At 49.2% G+C, this 26,564-nt stretch overlaps 1 protein-coding gene across 1 annotated transcript in view; it reads right to left on the bottom strand.

The window, feature by feature from the left end:
* Positions 1 to 26,564, bottom strand: part of ZFPM1 (zinc finger protein, FOG family member 1) — a 70,187-nt gene that overhangs the window by 24,924 nt on the left and 18,699 nt on the right. The window contains exons 2-3 of the mRNA XM_081963658.1: positions 8,820 to 8,951; positions 4,208 to 4,285 (exon numbers count right to left, since the gene is read on the bottom strand). Of these exons, the coding sequence (XP_081819784.1) occupies positions 4,208 to 4,285; positions 8,820 to 8,951 (210 nt within the window). The remainder of the gene's footprint in view (positions 1 to 4,207; positions 4,286 to 8,819; positions 8,952 to 26,564) is intronic.

Genomic DNA, 26,564 nt, shown 5'->3' with positions numbered 1-26,564 from the left:
GTAGCTACTCTGAGACCTCCCCGTCTCTTCCCCTTCCAGGCTCAGATTGGCATTTCAGGTGCATTTGATGACCTGGCTGGGTTATGTGCCCATTGTTTTGACTTGCTTTATATCCAGCTGTTTCTCTGCTGACATGAGGGAATTCAGAGGAGACCCTCCTCCTCTCATCCTAGTAACAGCAGCCACCGTATATTTGTGATTGGCCTGATAGGAGCATCTGGACCTGAACGCAGAGCCCAGCCACTATGGCAAATAGGTCTGGGCCGTCCTCAGCCTCAAACCATCGGTGGCACCTTTCCCAGGACAAAGGGGAGCCACAGCTGGCACCCAAAAATAGTCTCAAGAACTTGGTGCATGTCCCCAGGAAGGAAGAAGATGCCAAGCTGGAGCTGCATCTCACCTGGAGAGGAGACTGCACGCTTGGTCCCTCTGGGCTCTCCAGATGCTGCAGAGGCCTCTGCCCACAGCTGCCCAGGGCCTTGGCAAGCTCCTGAATCTGGCCCTGAGGGGACTCTGCTTAACTCTGCAACTTGGGCAAGGAGAGGGAGGCTGTTAAGGAAGGAAGGGGTGAGAGGAAAGAGGGAGGCAGGGGGGAAGGAAAGGAGGAAGGAGAAAGAGAAGGAAGGAGAAGGAAGGAAGGAGAAAAAGAAGGAAAGAAAGAAATAAGGAAGGAAGGAGATGGATGGATGGGAGGGAGGGAGGAAGGAAGGTTGAAGATGAAAGGAAGTTGGGAAGGATGGAAAGAAGGAAGGAGATGGATGGATGGATGGGAGGAAGATCAGAGGAAGGGAGGGAGATAAAAAAGGGAGAGAGTGAAGGAAAGAAGGAAGGAGAAAGAGAAGAAAGAAGGAAGGAGATGGATGGATGGGTGGGAGGGGAGGGAGGAAGGGTGATTGAAGATGAAAGGAAGATGGGAGGGATGGAAGGAAGGTGGGAGATGGCTGGCTGGCTGGGAGGAAGATCAGAGGAAGGAAGGGAGATTTTAAAAAAGGGAGGGAGTGAAGGAAGGAAGGTTTGCAATGGCCCAAACTTGCTAGTTTCAGGAACAAAAGCCCAACTCCCAGCTTCCCTCTCTGATCTCCGCGTCTCCAAGCCTCTCTTGTCTGCCAGAGCTGACACATGGCGGATTCTGCCAGATAAAGAAGAAATTCAGGCTGCTGCTGACATTGTCCTCTTTTTCCTCCTTCCTTCCCTCTTTCTGCCATTCTCCTCCTGATAAGTGCGGTGCCTGCGTGGAGACTGATAGAAGGCCTATCGCGGCGGTTAGCCCGGAAAGGAAAGGCTCTATCACCCCCGCATCGCCGGACCGAGATCGACTCCCAGCCACACAGAAATTAATATCACTCCAATTACCGCAGCGGAGATGGGCTGGACAGAGAGATAATAAAATCTCTTCTACATAAAGAACGCAAAGAGCCAAACGGGGTTCAGTCACAGCAATGGGGAGGGTGAGTGGGTGGGTGGGTGCATTTTCTAGGACTGTTTTCAGCCTCGGGGAAGGTGCAGGCCAATTAGGCAGGATTTTTCCAGCAGGGAAGGACGGGGGGGGGGGCTGAACATAATCAGGGTCCCCGTCTCCTACTCACTGGGGCCTTTTGGGGTCCCAGTGGAGAATTATCCCCAGGGCACTTTTCAATCTATGCCAGTCTTTCTCCACTGGGGCAACTTTAAGGTCTGCGTGTTTCAGTTCTGCTTTCACGTGGAAACCACTTATGGACTTTTTGCCTGAGACCAAAAGAGGTGCTGTATTGATTCCGTGACAATTACAATTGTTTCTGATGATAGAAACCCTGCGTATTACTGAATGTCAGATCAAAAGGTGAATGTATTTTAGATTTGCAACTGTATGAAGGAGAGTTTGCCATTTGCTGTCTTTTGTTTCTTCCCTCTTCCTTTACCCCTTGCACTTTACACCTCACTATTTTTTTCCCAATTTCTTTCTTCTTCTTTTTATCATTTATTCTTGAAAGAAATGTAATGAAGTAATTAATTAAAAGATGTGCGGACTTCAACTCCCAGAATTCCCCAGCTTGCAGCAATTTGAGCCTCCACCACTGATTTTGCAACCTCTTCCCATTGGTTCTCCCTTGCTTTTCCCAGGTGGCAATTGGCCCTGTGGGGAAAATGAGGGGTTTCTCCTCTGGAAATGGGCCGGATAGTTTTCACTTGTGTCATTCTCAGGGAAGGTAAGAGTCCTAAACTGAGCATCCAGTCAAGAGGGAAGACTTGATAAATTGCTGGTTAAAGAATAAACCCACCGTCAGTATTTTGGAGGCCAGGAATGCCAACTGTTGCACCCCCCACCCCACCCCGGATGCTTACAATGTGGTGGGAAGGACGTCCTGGCAAGGTGGCCCAAGGAGCATCACTGCCAGTGACGAGCAGGGGCCGAGCAGGCTGGGCTCCCACAGGCCGAAGGTCAGGGATGGGAGAGAGCAGATAACCACGGAGAAGGTGTGGGCCTTCTACAGATCTATTTCCGGCCAACAGATCCAGGAAGAGCCAAGGATATCAGCACACGTTTCCCTTCCTGGACTAGGAGCCAGATGTGGGGAGGGGAATTGGAGGAGAAGGAAAAGGGGAAAGCAGAGGAAGCCATGCCAAAACAGCTGGGGAAAGAGGGGGGAGATGCCTTCAGGAGTCTCCACGCCATCTCCAGGTGGGGTGTGTTTCCAAAGTGACCCAGGTGAAGGAGGAGCTGGGTGTGTGTGTGTGTCTTCTTTGTAACCCTCCTTTCTTTTCAAGAAACAAAACCCAGAAGAACAACAGATGAAGGTATCCAAGCTCTCAGAGCAGAAAACAATTTCAGGTGAGCATAGTTTTTTCTTTGTTTTGTTTAAACCAGCCGTGAAAGAAGAACCACACATGGATGTGGGTAGGAATGCACACAAGTTCATCCATACAAACGATACATTTTGAGAAGCTCAAAGAGGCTGTAGGGCTATTCTTTGGCTTCTCGATGACCTTGGCCTAGCCCATCTTGCAAAGTTATGGTTAAGGTAGAATAGATCCCTTTCCCAATTACACATCCCAGCTGTGGCTCTAGAAGACATTTTCCAGCCTGGATCAATCTATGTTGAGTGTCCATCCTTCAAACAAGACTAAGGGTATGTTAGGATGCTTTGGTGGACCAAGGACCACATTTGACCTTTGGATGCTTACACTAAGACAGGGGTCCCCAAACTTGGCAACTTTAAGACATGTGGACTTCAACTTCCAGAATTCTTCAGCCAGCAGAGCTGAGACCTCTGATCTAAGTGGAGAGGTTGCAGAGGAAGGGATTACAAGAGAGCAGGTTATGCTGGCTGGAGAATTCTGGGAGTTGAAGTCCAAAAGTCTTAAAGTTGCCAAGTTTGGAGATCTCTGCACTATGAGATGCTCTCCAACAAGCAGGTATTGCCAAAGAGATTTCGCATACTAGGTGTGTGTTGTGTGATGACAACAGCCAATGGACAACCAGACTCCCTGGTCCCTAGGCCACTCCCTTTGGCCTAACAGGCAGCCTTAGGATTCAGACTTTGGTTGCGCCTGGCATCTCCTGCCAGAGAGAGACACACTTCTTGCAAGAGCTACTCCGAGCTCCTTCATCTACATCCAAGCTACCATACCCATCACCCCGATCGGAGCCACTGCGTATCTCGCCTATATCTGAACTTCTGTTTTTACACTTCCTTACTGTTCTGTTAACAGATGGAGACCGGCACGCCCAACCGTTTCCCCATAGACTGTGTCAGCTTACAGTCTAAAGTCCAAGCCAAACACCAGGAGCAGGATCCGGCTTTTCTAAACCTCTGCACGAGGATCTCCCATGGGAGTCCCAGCTCCCGAACTTGCCTGAATTTGGAAGCGGTTTGATGTGCCCTGAGTTACGGTAGACAGATGGCCGCGATCAACATGTGGGAGAAAGCAATCAGATGGGGAACTCCCACCCACCCCCCAAGCGACTGTATCACTCTCCTATTATATAGTCTGGTGATTCTTAAAAAGGACCCTTCCCTTCAGAGATGTCCCCAAGCAAGTTAACAAAACTTTTTAAAGATCGGTGATGGAGGATCATTCATATGCCAAGGCTTGGTATCCTGTGAGCTTTCACGGTTGGGTGGAACCAAGCTGGATCTGGCACACAAAGCGAGGCATCCAGCTCCAATGCTCACCGTCCTGTTCTGTACCGAGAGCCAGGGCGAGAAAACCAAGAGAGGAGATTTACCTGGTCCCATCCACAGCTCGGCCTCCGGCGTTCCTGGCTTATCTGACTCTTCTAGATTCTCCTCTTTGGACTCAGCCTCTGAAATCAAAAGAGGAAACACCACAATCGCACTTCAGAACCCACAAAGAAGATACGATCAGTGGTTGGCTAGGGCGGGAGATTCCTGCTCAGCTGTTCGCCTGGCTCCCTCTCAGCCAGAGTGCCCATAAAGGCTTAGAGAAGGCACCAGAAAGCAAAGTCTTCGGGCGTTTTCCCAGAAAGGTCCGGGAGCCATAAAGGAGCTCCACACACGGGGACATCTCCCATTAGGACCCCTCCTCATTTCTCCCAGGGTTTCCTCTTATCTTTTTCTTCTTCCTGCAAGAAATAACTTAAGGAGATAGGACTAAAGGAGCTAGGATAAATAAGGCCGCTTTCCCCAAACAACAGGTGAGCTTTCCAACCTAGATATCGCTTCCTAGAAGAAGACTGCAGCGCATCAGGCGAAAGAAGGGATCGGAACCTTAGAACGGGGGCCACATTTTCAAAAAAACCTTTTATAGAGAAGAGGGAGTTATATATAACTTTTTCCCCAGTGCACACCTGCACTCCAAGTGACTTCTTAATTTAATAAACCATCACCTATCCTCTTTCACTGTGAATTGATGCAGTCCACCTCCCAAGTTCACACTTTAGTGTTGAGAGGAATTGGGCCATCTGGCGTTTAAGGCCCCGCAGGAAAAAGATTGGTGTGAAACTATTTATGTCTCTCTTTTTTTGGGCTGTGATTTTATCACTGTCTGTTGCCTGGGGTCCTTACGGAATTGGGTGGCCTTATAAACTTAATATATAACGAATATATCCGCAGCAGATACTTGGCTTGGACTCAGGAAAGAACCTGGAGCCAAATAAACAAATAAATATATTGCAGGGAGGGGAGACAGCCAGCTGCCAAGCAAGGAAGGGTCCAGACAGCAACGAGGCGAGAAAAATCCTTGACACCCACATTGTGACAATTTATTGTGCCAACTGAAAGCCCCCACAAGAATGAAAAAGGTTTTTTTTCTGATCACTGGGCCTTTTAAATCAGGAACGCTGCCACAGGAAAGCAAGGGGGGGGCGGTTGGGGGAGGAAAATAAAACAGATCCTGAACTCTCATGAGGCACTTTAAGACAGAGGGTATTAAAGAACACGCGCCCAAATTTGACCCCGAATTCGGGGTTCTGGGGAGCAGCATTAGAGCAACCCCTAAAATGGCGGGGATGAAAAAGTAAATACAGATTTACAGTAAAACCCCGTTTGTTTCGCCCTCAGATAGTGGGCTCATTCACGACAGGGCTTTTTCCAGTGCTGAGGAAAGTGACTTATGACTGTTTCTCACACTTACGACCATTGTGGCATCCTCCTGGTCACATGATCAAAATCCGGATCATGCTTGGCAACTGAGTCTCACTTATGACGGCCGCAGTGTTCAAGCGATCCCCTTTTGCGACCGTTTGGCCAGCCAAGTCAATGGGGAAGCCAGGTTCTCTTAACAAGCGTGTTAGTCACTTAACAAGTGCAGGGATTCACTTAACAACTGGGGAAAGAAAAGTCGTAAAATGGGGCAAAAGTCGCTTAACCAACATCTCACTTAACACCAGAAATTCTGGGATCCAGTCAAGGAATCCCTGTATTTTATCATTTGTCTTTAAGAACATTTTGGGTTCCACCTGATGACCAAAAACCACAATTTGGAACAAAAGAGATCCTTCTTTCGGTTTCTGTATTTACTTGGTCAACGAAGAAGATGAAGGAGTGATGTCCTTGTTATGTTTTTCCTCTGGTTGACAAATAACACGCTTCTCGAGGCTACTTTGTGGGCCACCAAGTCCTAACGCCACAGCAGAGGTCACCTCCTTCCCCTCCATGGGTGGCTAACAATGCTTCAAAACTGCGATGACCACGATAAGAAGGAACAACAGAACGACAAACGCATTTGGGGAGGACTCTTAGAAATCAGCCATCATGCCAGCTTCCCCTGAAGGATTATCTCCAAAACCACGGCCGTGCTAAAATAGCAGGAACCGAAACTCCCCAAAATAGAAGTTGAAGCTGTTAGATATGAAGAAAGGACTTTCTGCAGAGAGCAAGTTGTGAGAAAGGGGGTGGAAGGAGCGGATGAATGGCCATATGGAAGCCCATTCCCACTTCTCTCTCACACACACATGTGCACCAATACAACATCCGTGATATGTGCCCCCTTCCCATAGACACGTATCTTGGTGGGCACAGGAGAAGAATTGGTTGGGCAAAACAAGCTCCTTAGATGTGGCTTTCAGGTTGTCTAGTTGGAATCCTTGATAGCAGGCAACTTCAAGACTTATGGGCTTCAGCTCCCAGAATCCCCCAGCCGCTCACAATTCTGGGCGTTGAAGTCCCCAAGTCTTAAAGTTGCAATAGGTCAAAGCTGGGATGGCTGGGGAATTCTGGGACTCAAAAGTCCACAAGTCTCAAAGTTGCCAAAGTTTGGAGACCCCCTACTCATTAGGTTTGGGACCAGGAGCAAGAGAGGTTCAGCTGTTAAGCCTGGGGAGGGCAGGAGATGGGGTTGCCCCCAGCCCAGGCCTACCCTACGCTGGTTGATCCCGAGGAGAAGCTCCTTCCTGGGCCAGTTCCACCTGGGCTGCCCTCAGAGCAACCGAGAGCCATTATTCTCCCCATTAACCTGCTGGCTGAGATAAGCCGATCTCGGAAGGTGGTGTGAAAGATTAGTGGGCACAGGGCATGTTTGCCTTTCAAACGCTTGTTGCACGGGCCCCGTAAATGGCACCCAGGACAAGGGTGGGTCTGCGTGCGTGCTTGACGTCACCACACACACACGGGCGATTATTATTAATCCAGGTGACCAGGGTGGGGAGGCGATGATTAATATCAAATCAATCGGCGGGTATAAAAGTCCCATTATTTGGGGCTATAAATCAAAGCGGCTGGCATATTGATTGTTATCCATCCTGCTGAAAGCTTCTTGCTATGCACCACGGGAGCAACAGTTATTGCAGCCGTCCCCTTATCACGCACTATCGCCTCCTTTTATCACGGCACTAGTGCCAGGTGTGCCGCTCAGCCGGGAGGGAGAAGATTTCTCTGTGGCGCTCTCTCTCTCTCTCCCCCCTCCCCTGTTTTCTCACCTCCCCCCTCCCCAGCCCCCACCAGAGGCTTTTGAAGAGAGCTTCGATATCTGATGAAACCCCCTCCTCTCGCTTCCCTCCTGCAGACCAGCTGGGTGGGTCAAAGTCTGCCCCAGAGCAAGACCCTTGGCCTTTCAAGAGCCTCCCCACCCAGCCCCATGCCCACTGCCCAAATATCCACCCACTTCCACCGCTGGGGGAAGGACAATAACGCATGCATGCTCACGCTTTCTGCATACAACGCATACGGTTCCCAGGGTCCAGCTGCATGCACGCATATCCCCATCCGTAGGAAAGGGAGGGCTGGGGGCCTTTGACGGATCAAAAGTCTGAGAGAGAACCACCATTAGGAGTCTACACTGCCTTGCAATGCAAAGGGGGGGGGAGATGGTTTCAGAGATCATTGTCCTGCTGCCGAATGGGGCAAGAAACCCACCAAGGTAGTCCTTGACCTATGACCACACTTGAGCCTGAAACTTCTGCTAAGCGAGACAGTTGTTCAGTGAGTTTTGCCCCATTTTTACCATCTTTCTTGCCAGTTGTTAAGTTAGTAACACGGTTGTTAAGTGAATCTGGTTTCCCCATTGACTTTGTTTGAGAGAAGTTCGCAAAAGGGGCTGACGCCACCCCCGAGACACCACAACCGTCATAAAGACAGGACAATTGCCAAGAGCCCAAATTCTGATCAGGTGGCCCTGGGGATGCTATCTTGGCCGTTAAGGGTCCTTTTTCCGCTGCTGTTGCAACTTCGGTCACTAAACAAAGTGCTGTCAGCCGAGGACTTCAGCTCTAGTTTGGCTTCAGCCGGTTTCCAGCGGCCGTCTATACCAACACTGAGGGACGCCGGGCACCCTCCTCCGGCCATGCACCGGGAAAGCCCCACTGGAGCAAACCTTCCCCTCTCTAAGGCAGCCTGGCCCCAGAGGATCCTGCCAGCCCTGCCCCATTCTGGGCAACTGTCTCCCTCGTCTAAGCCCAGCGGGAAAGCCCCACCGGCAGCCCAAGGCCCCTTCTGCCCGTAGGAGAGGAAAAGCGCCTCTTTCGGTTTTGCCTTTGGCAAATGGAGATTTTGAGGAAAGTACGGGGTTCCCCAGCCGTCTTCCCAGGAGGGGCCACCAAACAGCCGAGCTCTTCTTCATCTGAGAATGGCAGGTACTGATCGCAATTGGAGCCAGAGCCGAGGATTGGCCAGCCCAAGACGCCTGCCCCCCCCCGATGCTTGGCAGCCATTCCCCCCAGCTCCCCCCCCCGGCAATTGCAGCGGTTCACTTAACAACTGGGGCAAGGACAGTTGTAAAATGGACCAAACACGCTTCACAGCTGTCTCACTTAGCAATGGAAATTCTGGCCTCAATGGTGGTCGTAGGTGGAGGACTACTGGTATTCAAGGGTGCTCCTGAGCATGGGTAATCTGTCGCCCCCTCCCTCCCTCCCCGCTGGGCAAGCGAACCAAGGCACTCACTCTCGCTACACGGGGAGCAGGCAGAGTCGCCTTCCAAGGAGCCGTCATGATCCGAAGTGCTCCCTTCCTTCTCGGACAGGCCGTCGTCTTCCAGGAGGCCCCCCGTTCCTTCTTCCATCTCACCCAAGGCGCCTGCAGGAGCAACGGAAAGACCGGAGTTAGGTTAGGCGCCCATCCCGCCTCTTTCAAAACCCAGCAGGGCCAACCGAGGAATTCTGGGAGTTGAAGTCTACCGGGCCTAAAGTGGCCAAGGTTGGGCACCCCTGAGCTAGAGGTAGCACTGCAGGACCCCTACGCTATCTCGGCATCGTAGCTATACGGATGGGGAGTCAACAGCACAATGGTGCCAAACTGTAGGACACAGAGCGACAGCCTAAATCCACGTCAAAAGGGAATGGAGGTATACAGGTTGTGGTCATGGCAGGAGAAGACTTGATTTTTAAAAAAGCACTCAAAAGACAGGGACCATTATGGCCAAACATACACGCCGGTGAAGGCTACTGAGATACTCCGTTTCTTTATGGATTCTTTGATTCTGATATAGCAAACCAGGAAGACTCTTGGTCTTCCTCTTTGGAGCTGCAAGGGCAAGATGAGGAAGCAACATGGGCCATCACAATGATCCCAAGGCCAGGATGCTGTTGAAGGAGGCCTTCAGATAGATCTCCTGATGGACCAGGCTTCATAGTGAAGGAGAAGGCTCACATGCCCCATCTAGGGCCTGAAAGGACTGGAACTCATCATCAGAAGAAATACATTTTTCAACCCTCCACAAGTCTGTAGACAACTCAGGAGGCCACGATTCCAAGGATATGGAACTTCTCAATCTTTTCTAGCACCCCACCCAAGATGGTCTCTGATCTGATGACACCAAAGCCAGCTCTACGCTAGCAATTATTGCTAGATTGAGCCACCTTCGCTGCGGAGAATCTGGTCCAGGGGCCCTGGGGGGTCTCTGCCCTCTGGCTCCTGCTACTTGCCCTCCTATGCCAGGGGAAGGGGAGAGGGCAAGGGAAGAATTAGGGAAGGACCGAGGGGGTTAACTTTATCAGAACCAGGAGCGTGAAGGCGTGAAAGAAAAAATTAGCCTAACGAATTTACAGTGAGAGAAACGATTTGTTAGCGAGCGATTGTTTCTGAATATTATCAGGGCTTTTTTAATTGTGCTGGAACAGAAATTAGTAGCATTAGAATAAATTGCCTTTTCTTCTCCGGCAAGCTCTTTATTCACGCTCATTGTTGTCTGCTTTGTATAGATTATGGGCCTTTTGTTCTCCCAGAGTAAATATACATGCCTGAAGTCTCGGAGAGTGGCTGAGGTCTGGAAAAATGCATGGGGGTTCTCTCCACTTCTGGGGGGGAGGGGGAGAGCTTTGTTTTTCTTGGGTGGGGGGCACGAGGGGCAGAACAGGGCGCAGGACCACTTCACGAAAGAGACGGAGGGCTGATGAGAAGAGGGGCAAAGCATCCCCTCTGCCATTTTCTCTGCCCAGCACGGAAAACCCTGTTTAGTGTAAGTTACAGTGGTCAACCTTGCTTTGATTTTTGAAAAAAGCAGTGGTGAAATTCAATTTTTTTTACTACTGGCTTGGTGGGCATGGCAGGGGAAGGATACCGCAAAATCCCCCTTCCCTCCCCACTCTGGGGCTAGCCAGAGGTGGCATTTGCCAGTTCTCCGAACTACTCAAAATTTCCACTACCGGTTTTCCAGAACCTGTCAGAACCTGCTGGATTTCACCCCTGGAAAAGAGGTTATTGCTCTTTTGGCCATGAAGGAAGCCTAAGAAATACAATACCCGTGGGATGCCGAAACATTCAGCAAAAGGTCCAGAGGTTGGCCAAGGGGTGCATGGAGAGAGCCTCCGGTGCCCTCCCCCCAAAACTACCCATCAAGCCCAGGGGCTGATATCTCCCTTTGCTTAAACTGGGGTGTCACCACTTCTATGTCGGGGGGCTGGACCTGCCCATCGCCTTCCGCCAGGATACAGTTAGAGATCTGTGATTTATGGCCGAGCCTGATAAGTTCACTCCACCAACTGTGGCTTATCCAGAAAACCACAACTTCACACAACGTGTCACCCCTTTGAGGCTTATGAGCTGTAATTTATGACTTAAAAACTGCCGCGACATAATCGGGGAATCTCTTGGTGGAACCTGGGCTTCTGGCTCAACCAAGAACTGGGGCCGATTGGCAGAAGCCCCCCAAAACATTCGCAAGTCTTTTTTCTTGGGGAAAAGCCCAAAGGTATCATTCCAGAGGTGCCCTCTGCATTCACCTGCACCTCGAGGCCTTGTCCCCAACTCCACCCCGAAAACCCTCCCGGCTTCCCTGGACCGAGCTGGGCTCTTCTTTCGGAAGACAGGATGGAGAAAGGAGGCGAAGGAAAAAGGGAAGAGTGTGGAAGAGGTGCAAGGGAGGAAGGAAGGAGGGAGGGAGGGAGCCGAGTCAGGCATCATGTCTGCGGGATTGCTCGGAGCCTTAGAGGAGTTATCACTTCACGCAGACTCCCTCCGTCAGCCTGATCTGTCTATTCTTCATTAAGCAAATACGCTGAAATGGAAATGAAAACATAATAGCTATTTGATTTTGGGCGAGATATTTTGCATATTGGCTCACTGCTGATAGTGGAATTTCATCAACTCCCTTTTTTCATGCTTTAAAACTGAATTACTAAAAGGCTGGCTTTGCGGAGGGGGGAGAAGGGGAAGGGGCGCCCGAGACACACTCACTTCCCAGATCCTCCCGCTCAGCCGATGGGTTCCTTCCCTTCCCCCCACCTTCCCCTATCTCTCCCCCCCCCCCCCGAAAAAAAAACAGGTTTCTTTTTTTAAACAAATTGCAGCCATTGTAAAGGGAGAATTGGGGCAAATCTGAGACGACGGGGCCACAGTTACCCCAGCAGATGCTCCCTGGCTTTCTGCCCCTTCCATGAACTCTGTGGGGAAGGGGGGGAGACGGAGGAGGGGGAATATGTCCGTGTACAGAGAGAGGAGAAGCTGAGCATTTGCAAAATCCCCAAATGAAAGTCCTCTCGGGTAGGAGGTCTATTCTGGATGAAGAATATGTCTGCTATGCACCATGTTTCCCTGAAAATAAGACCTCCCTGGATAATAAGTCCAATTGGGCTTTTGAGTGCATGTGCTAAAATAAGCCCCCCCTGAAAACAAGGCCTCCCCGAAAATATTGCAACACAGCAGCAGCCACAAGGTGACCACGCTTGCCACCTCCTGCACCTTAAAAATAATAGGACTTCCCAAAAAATAAGGCCCAGCACTTATTTCGGGGATCAAAAGAAAATAAGACTTATTTTTGGGGAAACACGGTATCTGCAAACCCCTGGGGAGTTTGTTTCCTGGGCACCAAATCATTAGGATGAATCCGATCGATCTGGGACAAGGATTTCATTTCTGCTCAGGGCAGCTGGACCCACCACCTGGCCAACTCTGGCTGATCCCAACAGATAATCAGGGTCAAAAATGGCTACTACTTGGAAGAGAATTAGAAAGCCACTTTTGCAAAAAAACAAAAAACAATTCCAAGAACCTCCAGAAAATTTTGGGTCCTGTCTCCTGTGGAGCCCTTGAGCTTGGCGGTTTTCTTGCAGACATTTCATTACCAAACTAGGTAATGGCATCAGTGCTACCTATTCTTTATCAGCACCTCCCTTGTTGCAGGGATGGAATTCAGTGATGGAGAACAGACTATAAAACTGTTTTGGGACAGAACAAGGAACTCTGCCCGCTTACTGCTCTTGGCCTTCCTTGTGCCACATCGGATTCCTCACCTCTGCACCCCCTGTCCTGCTTTGCAGCCAATTCTCCAATTGAAAGGAAAGTATCATTATTGCGAACCCCCCCCCCCCCCACTCCTCACATCTCCATCTTCTGGTCCCCTCTGTCTGTTCTTATCAGTGATCCCTTCGGTCTGACTGAGTTTGCATGAGAAAGTAAAGCTTTTCTCCTCTTTTAGCTAAAATTGAGAATTCGGGTTATTTAGCTTCTACGAATCTTGTTAGTGTGTTTGGTTGGGTGTTTAACTCAAATCCTACATGACCTAAGGAAGGTATCCTAGAACGTAGCAAAAACTTTAGAATTCGGAGGATTCCAGAGTTACGGAAATCTGGTTTTCCAGGGTAGGAAACAAGCAAGATGGGACTAATTGCAAAATTTCAGGAAGTGAGATACACACTCAAGAGACTCTCCCAGATTCTCATCTAAAAACACAAAGAAATACATTTTACCGAGAATCCTGCACACCTTTTTCTCTTTCCTTTCCGACTTTGTTCATACACCTGCCCCCCCAGTAAAGAGAGGCAAGGCTCTCCCCCCTTCCTAAGACCTGGCCCGTCAACCCAGCCTTCCTTCTGGCTCCTTTTTAAGCCTTCACAGAGGCCAGTCCGAATCATCAATTCCCCCTTTCTGTCCAAAAGGCACTGCCAACCGAGCGTGTGGCATGCAAAAGAAAGGGGCCTTGTCAATCCAAGACAGCCAAGATAATTCCCTTGAAAAACAGCCCTTTGGGGAGAGAAGGAAGAAAGAGGAAAGCAAAGAGGGAAGGGATAGAAAGAGAAGGAGAGAGGGTAGGAAGGGGGAGAGGAAGAGAGGAGGAGAGAAGAGAGGGAAGGAGAGGGAAGGAAGAAAGAAGAAAGGGGAGGAAGGATGGAAGGGATAGAAAGAGAAGGAGAGAGGATAGGAGGAGGAAGAGGAAGAGAGGAGTAGGGGAGAGGCAAGGGAAGAAGGGAAAGGAGAGGAGGAAGGAAGGAAGTAGAGAAGGGAGGGAGGGAGAAAAGAAAGGAAAAATAGAGTGGTAATAACATACAATATGTGTATGGGAAGGTAAGCGAAGCAACCTAGAATGTATATTTTAACCTTTTATATGGAAAACAAATATGTAAAAGTGATAAAGATAAATAAGAACAATAATAAGTAGGTGAATGCATACCTGTAACTATATATAAGATAATAAAATTTAAAAACTTAAAAAAAGAAAAGAAAAGCAGTCCTTTCCAAAACTTGCATGTATAGTCATATTTAGCCCCCCCCCCCCCAACAGCTCCTAATTGAAAGGAAATTGCTGGCTTCCGGGTGGATCCACAGTGGGGCAAGGGAGAGGCGAAAAAAGCTCCATGGGAGTGAACGGGTGGCTTTTCAGAAAGCCAGGGGAAGAAAGGGGCTTGGTTGGGATTTGGGCGCATCCTGTAGGTTAAACCTTGGTTTTGCCTTCTTTTCAAATGAGGGGGGGGGGGTCAAGAGAAACCAGGTGTTGTCCAGGAGGACATGGGCATTTCTGCCAATATTTCTTTTCCCTTCTTTTCACAAATGAGAGGAACAACCGAAGATCCCCTCCAGCTGGAGGTGCCGATTGAAATCAAACTGTGGGGCTAAAGCAGCTTCTTTCCTCTCCTCTAAACACAGCCTGGCACCTTATTCAAAATACCATAGAGCTCTTCTGCCAAGGACAGCATTCCAGGAAACCTGTTCTGTTCCAGGCGTGTGGGACTACACCTCCCAACATCCTGTGCCTGGAGCTGAAGAGGATCCCACTTCCCACCCCGTTCTTCCTTCCCTGGGCCTTCAGGTGCACAACCTCCCTAAAGGGCCCCTCCCACCCCAGTGGGTCCTTCACGAGCATCTCTCCCCACCTAGCAAGAGCCAGGAGTAAGTTGCAAGTCCTTCCTCTCTGCACAACCGTCCAGGGCTGCCCCACAAAGGGTGGGGTGCGGGAGACCAGATCACCAACAAGGTTCCCTGCTTAAGGAATAATGAACAAACGTCAGGAAAACCGCCAAGCTCAGAGAGCACCAGGGACCCCACAGTTCAGCTACAAATATTCCCTGCTCTTGGCATGAAACTTCTCCAAGAAGTTGGGAAGTGGTAGACCAGGGGTGTCCAAACTTGGGAACTTTTAAGACTTGTGGACTGCTGGGGAATTCTGGGAGTTGAAGTCCACAAGTCTTAAAGTTCCCAAGTTTGGAAACCCCTGAAGTAGACATTCAGTCCAAATCTGTATTAGGAATTTAGTTTGTCAATCATTTCATTCACACCAAACGTCTTCTCTTGTCGCCTGAACAATAAACCTTTCTTGATCTTTCTCATTTATCCAGTAAATTAAAAAAAAAAGAATCTGGAGAGAGAGGGGAGGGAAAGGTGGGAGGATTTTTTTCCAGGCTGCCAAGAAAGAGACCCTGACAGTCCCAAACCAAGCCTGCAGACAAGAACTGGCCGATAAGACGGGGTGATAAGAACTAGAAAATAGCAACAGATTCAAACTTTCCCACCAGCTTAAGAGATCGGGGAGGCAGCCTCTCCATGCCAAAGCTGACAACTCCCCTTCCCCCTCCCTTTCCATCTGCGTATCCATCAAGAGGGTGAGACTGGGGGGGGGGGGGGGGCTGTATATGTCTCTGGGACTGCAGAGCACCTGTTTTTTGGGGGGAGGGGGCATTTTTAGGAAAGCGTTGCAGGGGTGAGAAATGCCTTTGGTTCTGCAAAACATTTGCAAAGTCCTCTGGTGGGAAACGTTAAGCTGAAGGATCTACTCGGTCTCTGCCTGAAAACCAGCTTCCCTCTGGAAGGGAACGTGGAGATTACAAACAGAGCTGGGCCGCGAGACTGGAGATACACCCTCCCAGGAGAGATAAAGCCAAGTCTCGGGAAGAAGGCTTGCTCCCAGCCGTTATCCGAGGTCATTCCCACCAGACAAAGATTCGTCAGTTGATGGCTCAGTGGGCTTTAAATCAGTTTTTCTCAGCCTTGGAAACTTTAAGCTGAGCGGGTTTCCCCTCCTAGGATTCTGCTGGCTGGGGAATTCTGGGAGTTGAAGTCCACACATCTTAAAGTTGTCAAGAAATATTGCTTTAGAGCAGGGGTGAAATCCAGCAGGTTCTGGAGAACGGGTAGCAAAAAAATTTGAGTAGTTCGGAGAACCGGCAAATGTCACCTTTGGCTGGCCCCAGAGTGGGGTGGGAATGGAGATTTTGCAGTATCCTTCCCCTGCCACGCCCACCAAGCCACATCTACCAAGCCACACCATGCCCACAAGCCACGCCCACAGAACCGGTAGTAAAAAAAAATTGAATTTCACCACTGCTTTAGAGGTGGATGGGAAAAGAGAGACAAGAGATTTTGGAACCTCTCGTCTTCCCTCCATAATTATCCATTCACATCACCCTAAGACAGAGCTGCCACTCGTAATTATTACTCCAATTAGCAAAACAGAAACACGGGCAATTTGTAGCACAGAAATACAGGTTTGAAGTTCAGTCTCGCAACTTCGGGGAGGGCTCCTCCTTCCTGAGACTGGGACAAGAACCGAACCAAAGAAAGTTTGGCTGCTACCAATACAACCATGTAAGATGGTGAGCTGGAGGCACGGCCCACCTCCATCACTAAGTCTTCAGCTCGGGTTTTTCCTGAAAAACGTCAGGTCGCTGACCTCACCCTAGAAGACAAGGTGGACGATCACCTCAACTTCTTTAGCTGGGTCCAGCTTTCCACAAAGTTCAGCATTCCCCCACATGACCCAATATTATCATACGGTGGCTTAACATGAAACGAAAGAGGGAGATGGAGCACATTCTCCCTTGTTCTGTAGCAGATAAGCTTTAATCTGCCTCTGTCTTGAGGTGTGGTTGTTGTATAAACAGTACAAGGGGAGAAGATCTTCCCTGCTGGGATAAGAAGTTCAGCAAATTCTTCGAGTGCAGAATTATTTCCGGGCTGCGCAACCACAGCCCAGAAGTGTTGACTTCCACATGCAGAAAACCGATCAGAGAGATGGGCCACCTAAAGTGTCTTCTTGTTCTGGAGACATTAATCCGTTTTCTTTTGGTTTTCGGAAATGGGAGGGAACTTCCAAAGGATCACATCACCCCCCATCCTAAAAAGAAGTCTAGTCCTAAACGGTTTAATTTTGCTGGATAGATTACTTGACTTGTAGGGAGTGCTGAAAGACATTGTAAGTTTACAGCAAGTCTCCTCAACATTATCTGTCGCTTCTAATTTTCTCTGAATGAACTGTGAGTGCTTCAGCTGACAACACCTTCACTTATGCTGAGTCTTCTTCAGGCAAGTGTTGCTACCAAACAAACGGGGAACGCTTAAGGAATATTTCTCAAAACTGATTTAAGGCAGTGTTCCTCAACCTGGGACACCTTACTATGTGTGGACTTCAACTCCCTGTATTTCCAAGCCAGAATTCCGGGAGTTGAAGTCTACTCATCTTAAAGTGGCTAAGATGGAGATACACTGGCTTAAAGTACTATCCACACCAACCAAGAGTTATAAAACTGTCTCTGAACTGTCCTCCTGGACTGTAAAAGGAAGGACAAGAAGCCACCTCAGAAGAAAACTGCACAACGGATGGTCTTTCTGAGATTCTAGTATTGTGCTTAGAACTGTTTTTCACCCAGAAGATCAATTCTCAGTATATCTAGGCAGGGTGCAAAAATCTGGCCCCTTCTAGGAGACTAGATGGACCAGGTTCTCCCTCCTGAGAAGGTGCATTGAAGGTTTTCTCTCTTGAAACTAAATCCATTTATTAAATTAGTGTTAGCAGGGGGATTGGGAAACAGTGTGTTGCATACACTAGCATACTTCTTGTTCAAAGCAAAGAGACAACACAAGTCTTTGTATGAAAAGAGATGAGTTGTTCAACAGCAGTTGCCAAATGGAGGATGAACCACGAGTGGGACACTGCTATTCCACGTTTGACCGAAAACTGTTCAGTTCATAAAACACCATGACACACCATTGGGTTCTCCGGCTGAAAGCCTCTTTGATCAAGAGATCGTCCATGAGTCCACAGGCGGCTCCTTTGCTGGATGAGGCCTCCTGCCACAGAAGCAGCCCAGGACCAATCAATTTAGTGCTGACAACATGCCTATCTGTGTCAAAGATGGGTAAATGAACAGACAGCTAGGGAGACCACCAAAGGGATGTTGGGTAGATAATAAAAGCTCTCGGCCAGACACACAGCTCTGATAAGAGGCCACAGGATGCCAACTTTGTTAAGGATCAGAAATCAACTGCCCACAGTGGGTTTTCCCTTCCCTCTGGAGGCAGCGAGACTGTTATGGCTGGGGGGTGAGGAGCAAGACACATTTCTCACCCTTAATATAGCCTCTCTCAATGCGGGGAGGGGAGGTCATCCTGGCTGGGAATTCCAGGAGTCGCTCAGAAGTGGGATGAGAAATTAGGACTCCCCAGTGAAATGGGTTAGCGATAGGTTCCACTCAAAGCATCCTCTTGACCTAATGCTCAATGGATTTGCAGGATTCAGACTTGCCTCCATTTCTAACACTAAGCCCACCTCCCAAGGTGCCAGCAGGAGGAAATGCATGAAGTTTTAGAAAATTCAACACACAAGGGATGAATTTTAGATGAGGACGATACCACACGTGGAATACAGTGTCCAGTTTTGGTCACAAAAAGATGTTGAAACCTTGGAAAAAGTGCAAAGAAGAGCAACTGAGATGAATAAAGGCCTGGAGACAAAAACATATGAAGAACGGTTGCAGGAATTGGGTTTGGCTAGTCGAGAAAAAAGGACTAGGGGTAACATGAGGACAGTGTTCTCGTATTTGAGGGGCTGCCATAAAGAGGAGGGGGTTGTCCTATTCTCTAAAGCCCCTGAAGGCAGGACAAGAAGCAAGGATGGAATCAAGGAGAGAAGCAACCTGGAATTAAGAAGAAACTTCCTGACAGTGAGGACAATTAACCAGTGGAAGCCTTGCCTTCAGAAGATCTGGTTGCTCCATCACTGGAGGCTTTCAAGAAGAGATTGGATAGTCATTTGTCTGAAATGGTCTAGGTCTCCTGCTTGAGCAAGGGGTTGGACTAGAAGACCTCCAAGGTCCTTTCCAACTCTGTTCTGATTCTAAATTCTAACATGAAGGAGTTCTGGGCATCTAAATATCTTTGCATATACCAAATATATTCCCTGGAGGAGGAAGACTTGCCAGATTCAGCTTCCCTTCCTGTTCTTTCCAACTCTCTCCATTTTGGCTTCTTCCTATGACGAATCCCCCCCATTTAAACTTACAACTATTTAAACAGCCTCGTATTCTTTTGAGAAAATTTAGATTTTGCAGTGAAGCGAAGTAAAATGGAGAAAAACGTGAAAGCCAGAACTCCCTGGGGGACGATGATGGGGATGGGAATGAAACACCCCCACCCACCCCATCCAATCATGATCACACCAGCATTGGTACCGAGCATCTTGGCTTGTTCCGAGCCCTCCTGTTCCTCTCCAAACCCTTGAAAACGTCTCCCGAGATAAATGCTCCTATCGGTCTGGTGCGAGAAACTGATAAAGAGTGGATGACGCCCATCCCAGAAACCAAGGAGATCGTTCCTCTGTCTCAACATCTATGCGTTTCAATCAGTCTTTTTCTGCCATGCTCGAAGACGATAAAGTGGCACTGCCTTCCTACGTGAGTCCCGAGACAGCAGGACAGAGACTCCCTTCCGTGAAGACCCAGAAATCAATTGTACCACGAACGGAAGGGAGAAGGTTTGCTCTGCAACATCTGTGACTTTCACAGCTCTCCCCTTCCGGGGTCCCGTGTTTAGTGTCATCTTGGATGGGCTTCATCTCCCAAACCCTGGGGACCAGCTGCTTTTTCCCTAACTGGCAGCATCGTTCCCCCACCTCCCCAACGGGAATATTTCCATCCTAAATTTCACTCCGTCTTTTTCTTGGGACCAGATGGCCTGGTTCCCACAACCCATTTAAGTGGGTCACTTCGGAGGTTAATGCATTTTGGGAACATCAAAAAGAAAAGAAAACAATGCAAATTGAGGCTAACTAATCCTCGCGGGGTGTGGCGTGGCCTTTCGCCCCAGGCCGGCCCAGTGTGTTGTGTTGTGGAATTGCCAAAACGGAGGAGTCAAGAACTGGAGAAAGCGAGCAGCTGAAAAAGCAAAACTCTCCATTCTCAAACTCCTGCCCAGCTGCCTGGAACCCACCTCCTCAACACCGATTGGTTGTGAGGACCAAGTCATACTTGCTGCAACCAGGTATGGCTAGGTAGGCCAATGGCAAAGGGGATGAGGCCATGGAGCCTTGCCAGTAGACGCAAAGATTCATGGGATGCCAGGCACTTCGAGGAGAAAGAGGGTGGAGGCTCAAAAAGATCCCCAAATGACTCGCTTAATGACGGGAGAGCTAAACCTGGTTAGTTAGTGGTTGGCTTATATTTCCAATTAATAAACTGCAACCTAATAAACCACCTGCTTCTTGAAGAAAAGCCATTCCACTCCCAAACATGTGATTGGAGAGTTTCTTCCCATGATATATAATTCTGGCTACAAGTTGATTACCCAACCAAAAGCATCTCATGGAGATTAAATCAAATTCAGGGAGGACACAACCCTCCATGGTTCCCCCAAACAACAGCATCACTTCCTAAGCACAAAAGGATCAACTATCGCTAGATCCCAGTCAGATAATGGTGCCATAGGGCCCTTCTCTTCTTTTCATCAAACAGAAAGCAAAAAGCTAATTCTTACGCTTCTGCACTGCCAAGTCCACCTTCAAACCCTTCATGCTTTGAGGTGAAGTGAGGGAGAAGTGTGGAACGCTGGCAAGGCTCGGCTTGCCTCCAAACGTTCAAATTAGTGAACATATAAAACATTTGCCCTTTGTGTCTCCGAAGGAGCCCCATTTTTTTCTTCCCAAGTGAAATAACAGCCCCTGGATGTCTGCTGAAAGGTACAATCATGGCTCAAGCATCATGTCAACTGATGTGAATTAGGGGATTGGTGTCATCTGAATGAAGATGTCATGATGAAGAAGAGGTCCCCTGCTGACCTTTTTCTAGTCTCTAAACGCTTTTAAGATGGGTGGACTTCAACTCCCAGAATTCCCTAGCCAGCACAGATTAATTGTTCTCACTATCAGAAATTTCTCCTTAGTTCTAAATTGCTTCTCTTCTTGATCCGTTTCCATCCGTTGCTTCTTGTCCTGCCCTCAGGGGCTTTGGAGAATAGCTTGACCCCCGCCTCTCTGTGACAGCCCCCCCAAGTATTGGAAGGCTACTCTCATGTCACCCCTGGTCCTTCTCTTCACTAGACTAGCCAGGCCCAGTTCCTGCAATCATTCATGGTATGTTTTAGCATTCAGTCCCCTAATCTTGGTTACAGATTAACAGAGTTGGAAAGGACCTTGTAGGTCATCTAGTCCAACCCCCCATCCAAGCAGGAGACACTACAATATTTCTGACAGGTTGCAGTCCAGTCTCTTCTGGAGCTCCCACAACTTCTGAAGGCAACTTCTGTTCCATCGATTGTTCTGTCAGAAAATTTCTCCTTCTTTCCAGGTTGAATCTCTCCTTGGTCCACTTCCATCCATTGTTCCTTCTCTGGCCTTCAGGGGCTTTGGAAAACAGGTTGACCCCTTCCCCTCTGTGGCAGCCCCTCAAATATTGGAAGACTGCTATGATGTCTCCCCTGGTCCTTCTCTTCGTTACTAGACATACTTTCTTCTCTCTACCTCTATGTCAACAAACTCCCACTCCTCTTTTCGCACAGACACGCTGCGCTCGGCTCCTTCCAGACAAACCAGCCATGCTGAGACCTTCTGGGCTGCTTTCCAAAGATGGGAAGAAGACACAGGCTTGTGAAGGACAACCTTCCGGCTGAAGCCTCCAAGAAAGGAGCCGGGAACCCAGGAAAAAAATCCCAGAGCCGCCTGGACAAGATGGTGCCCAAAGGTCAGGAGAAGATCTGGCTGGGCCACCTCCCCAGCCCCCCTCCCCCCCTGGCCTGCCCCAAAGCTCTGGGGAGAGGAAAGAGACGGGGTGGGGAGCCCCGGCTGAGAAAAAGCAGCTCCCCTCCCGCTATCAGGAGATTGGTTTCAGGCAGCGCTCTTCCCTTGCCAAGTCCACATCCTATCGGCGACGGGTGCTCTTACTTAACATTCATCACAGGTTGAACTCTGTAACGTTATCAGTGCTGAGTGTGGCGCCATCTCAGGGGCCGGCCATTCTCGGCTCTCAGATAGGACCGATAAACCACTGATAGATTACAAAAGATTGTTTCACTTCAGGGGACACGATTACTAATACTAATAGTGCAAGAGAGAGAGAGAGAGAAGCGGAGGAGAAGGGAAGGGCGAGAAGCAAAGAGGAGGAATAATAAGCAAGAAAATAGCAGCCCAACAGCGAGGAAGTGATTTTACGCTGCAGATAGGGCCCCGATAAGGCCCTGATAGATTTTTTTAAGGGGGGAAGAAGGTCTAATAGAGCTATCTGCGCCTCCCCGGCATATCAGATGGGTAGGAAGCGACTTTTAATGCCGGGGGTGGGGGTGGGGGCTGTGGATGCTGAGATTCGGGGAGGAAGCAGAAAATGCGGAAAGAAAAGCAAGAAGAGGAATTCACTCTGCAGTCCTTCCCCTTTGAACCCATCCTGCAAACCTCAAATTATTGATATTTCTTTCTCCCCCAAGTCCAGGGAAAGATTGCATTCGGATTCAGCCACGTATCGCCAGCGCCATCTGAAAGATCTGCCTTCGGTTATCTCAAAGTGGGGCTCTTCAAAATAACAGTTTCCCCCCCCACCTTCCCCTCTCCATCCTTCTACGCCGATTTCGCAAATGCCGTGGAAACGGACGGATCGGCCAATTCTGGGGCAGCTCAGCGCGCACAACTGGGGAGAAAAGGCTCAAGGAGTTACAAGGCCCTAAAGATCCTCTGTGGGTTTTGCTGAAATCGTGGCCTTCTGGGCAGTGGGGAGATCGAATCCCACCCCCTCGGTTCTGTGGGCGTGGCTTGGTGGGGGTGTCATGTGACTGGGTGGGTGTGGCCAACTTTTTTTTCACTTTCAGCTATTTTTTTTTAGCTCTTTGAAGCATTTTTTTCCACCAATTCTCCCGAACCAGCAGGGGTAAGAAAATGCTTTAAAAATCTTTAAAAATAGCTTCTGATGATCTAGCGGCTCAGCTGTCAGCCGCGGGATTGTTGGAATCTAATTTTTAAAGATTTTTAAAGAATTTTTTTTTACCCCTGCTGGTTCGCCTAAACTGGCAAGGGGGAAAATGCTTTAAAAATAGCTTCCAAAGATCCTGTGGCTCAGCTGTGAGCCCCACGATCCTTGGTAGCTATTATTTTTTTACTACCAGTTCGTAGAACCAAGGACAATCATCCCTACTGGTTCGGGTGAACCAGGCCGAACCGGGAGGATTTCACTCCTGCTTCTGGGTCAGAAGGGAATGGCATGGTTTGCAGAATCATCTGCTCAGGACGGTCCCAAGCCAGACCAAGGTGCCAAAAGGAGCAGAGAGCTAAACCAAACCTCTCCCTCTGATCCTACGTTGGGTCTCATGGACCAGCAGGAGACGAGAAAGCATCTCAGTGGGATGTTTCAGTTGCCCAGCGACAAGCACCGAAGGAAACCAGGTTTGGTGAGGGAGGGAGAGCTTACTCAGATGCCAAGTATGCTCACCCTTGCAAATTCCTGCAGCTGCCCCGTCCTTCTCCGGAAGCGGGGGTCAGGGAACTGTCTTCCCTTTTGGAGCAGGCATCCTGCCAATGGTCTCGGCACATAAACCTTGTTCCGGGACACAATGGTACTTGGTGGATCTGATGGGGGTTCCCAGATCAAGTGCTGCAAAAATCCAGAAGACGAGGGGAAAAAGAGAGAGAGAGGAGAGACTCCAAACTCTTGGCCGTCACTTTAGTGGCGATCCAGATTTTTCCAGACCTGATTTGGGTTCCCCCAATTCTGGCACCCACTTCACCCTGGCTGGGAACCTGGGCCCCTCACCTGTCTTTCCCACACACATTTTCACACCACAACAGAACTTGTGACCTCACAAAAGGTTGGCAGGGGTCTGTCCTGAGAGGTTGGCTCTCTCCAGCTATTTCTCTCCTTCTGGCTCTCTTCCGTGGAGGCCCAACTGGGCAAAATGCACCAATCAAGCTCTTCACAACCACATACCAATTCTGGAATAACACTAGCGCTCAGGTCCCACAGGTGCTTTTCCCAGACGCTTCTTGGATGAGAAGCGAAATGTTTTCAAACATTACCTTTTGGGGGGAAAAGCATCATTGGGACAACCACGACCTGGGTGATGGAGGGTCTCCATAGATACTAGGACTAGGACTGCACACACACGCATGCTCCAGGGAAGTTGTTGAATTCAACTCATCCACAATTGGTGCCTGGCATGGGTGTTGGGACATCTTCCAAGACGTTGAGAGCTGCAAGCCCCAAGGTCCAAAAGATGCCCATTCAGAGATGGCCTGTGCCATCTATTTATTTATTAAATTTATATGCCACCCATTCCCTGTTGCAGTGACTCTGGGTGGCAAATTACGGTTCAGTGGAGAAGAATCTAGTGGCACCGACTCTCACAGAGATTATCGTTAGAGCCCCATAATGAAGGGAAATGTCTCTGGTGCTTGAAAAGGTTTCTGTGTGCCTCACGTTTCTGCTCCCCCCTCCAAACAATGGGGGGGGGGCTTTTCTAAATGCAGGAGACACTTCGCTTTTAAAAGCCCCAAAGATTGCTTTCATGCCACCCATGTGAGGCTTCTATGAAGCAAAGAGAATTAGGAGGAAAAAAACCCCCAATATTTGTGCATTCCTCAAATAAACTATAAAAAGAAACTCCCGGCTACAATGAGGTTGTGAGGCTGCAACGCAAGACTCTGTACTCCTAATATATTCATTTGTGGTCCTTTTCTCCAGATCTTACTCTCCGATCCCCAAAACACGGATCTTTTGTCCACATTAAGAGAGCTTTTCCCCCCCCTCTGCTTCCTTTCCCCTGGTGTGTGTGTGTGTGTGTGTGTGTGTGTGTGTGTGTGTGTGATGTGCCTTGTTCCCAGAGTTGTTTTGACTTCATTTGCAAAGAGGGAGGGAAGAAAAAAAAATAATGTACAATTTTAATTTAATGGTAACATTTTATCACCAGTTCCATGAATTATCAAGGCACCCGGGGTTTGTGTGTTTTCTGTTCTTGGCATTTTGGTGGAGCGAGATAAGGGTAAAAAACAACAGAGCTGCTCAGAGAGTGAAAAAAAAGAGAGAGAGAGAGAGATAGATAACAAAGATATCAACTCCTACACAAAACAGCCCTGGACTTATCTCTGCTTTTTATCGCAGTTCCTTTAAAATAAGAGCAGAAGGGGGTTGGGGGGGGGGGGGGGAGAGAAGGAACAGCCCGGCTGGAATGGGGCAGCGGCTTGGAAATGAACTTTATCCTGTTCCTTCTTTAGTTAGAAAATTTAGCGGGGAGAGCATCGCAGAGGGGAGGGCCTACTTGCAAAGGTCAGCCTGGCTTAATACGTCCAGGCTTCACTTTGTTGTAAGATGAAATAAAACCTGCGACCCCTCAAAGGGATTATTTATGGGTTGCAGAGACACACAGCCCTCCTGGGTGGGGAAGCAGGTTGCCTCTAAAAAGCATCGCATGCCAGAGACTGGCTGAGAAGCCAAATAATAATAATAATGGCTATCTTTAGGGAAGGCCTTCGCCATCTTGACCACTGGAAGACAAGCAGACTTCAACTCCCAGAATCTCCCAACCAGCCATTTCCCAGTGGTCACGATGGCCAATCCCTGCTCCAGAGAGTCATTTCTACATTGGTTGCAAATGGATTTTCTCTCCCATCTCCTTGAGGGGCTCTGGGACCCCAGGGATTGCTTTTTTTCTCCCCAAAACAAGGGTCTGCAAAGCCACTCTTTCCCTCCTCAAAAGTCAAAAGGTCCCAGAAGTTAAAACCTTCCCTATTTCTCGGGAGGAAGCCTGGGACACGCAGCATGGAACTGTTGCTTCCTTTGTTTACATAGGAAGGTAGACACGTTGGGTGCCTTATCCCTTAATCCGTCCTCAGCAATGGATATTCAGAGCTCCAGGGCTCTCTAGGCAAGCCCAGAGGTACCTTTGCCTTCCCCAGGTGCTGCACGCACGCAAAATGACAGGTCTGGAGACCTTCTCCAAGCAGCTAAGACCTGCCCATCTCGGGGGCCTCTAAAATGGCAGGGGAGAGGGAAAGAGAGGGGAGGCTTGGATTAGGCGCACCTTCGCCCTCTAGCATTGCATATTTGAGAAACCTACGGGGTTTGGGGTTTTCTTGAAAAAAATATCTGCCTCTAAAGACCGATTCCCAGCCTGACAGCCTTCAGAGGCTTGCTACGCTCCAATGCATTCGTAAAGCACCAAAGCTGGGTGAGGTTTCTCCTGCAGCTTTAGGGCAGCTCTGAAGGATTGTTGGCCTGCAGGAGGCCTCACCTGCACCTGCAGGACGGACCTTCTTGGGACCCAGGCCTCTTAGCCACGGCGCCAACCCCGGGTCACTGAAAGGGTTGGGCTCACCATGCTTGTTTTTGGCTTTCAGGCTGAGTTGAGCAGCCCATAAAGAGTAAGCAACTGCAGATTTCTCATTGGGGGGGAGGGGATCTCAGGTCTGATTGTGGGTTTAAAGACACTCAACCTTCCTTCCTTTGAGGAGGAGGAGGAGGAGGAGGAAGGAAACTCCCAAGTAAGAGTCGGGGAGCCCTACCAAATTATCCAATCTAGAATGCCAAGTCTGTGGGTTTATGGGGAGACAGGTCCCCTGAGTGGCTATTCCCCATTTGAGCTTTGATGTCTGGCTGTGTCTCCAGCATCAGCAGCCAAGGATACTTCTGGGTGGAGGGGAAAGGAGTGCCAGGCCAGATTTGGGCAGGTTGTCCAGCGTATCCCATCATGTGAAAGAATAACTGGGTTGGAAGGGGCCTTGGAGGTCCTCTAGTCCAA

The sequence above is a fragment of the Natrix helvetica genome (assembly GCF_964273705.1).
Source record: "Natrix helvetica genome assembly, chromosome: 10".
Taxonomy (NCBI): Eukaryota; Metazoa; Chordata; class Lepidosauria; order Squamata; family Natricidae; genus Natrix; species Natrix helvetica.
The sequence above is the reverse complement of the archived record's forward strand: the minus strand, read 5'-3'. Positions and strand labels throughout refer to the sequence as shown.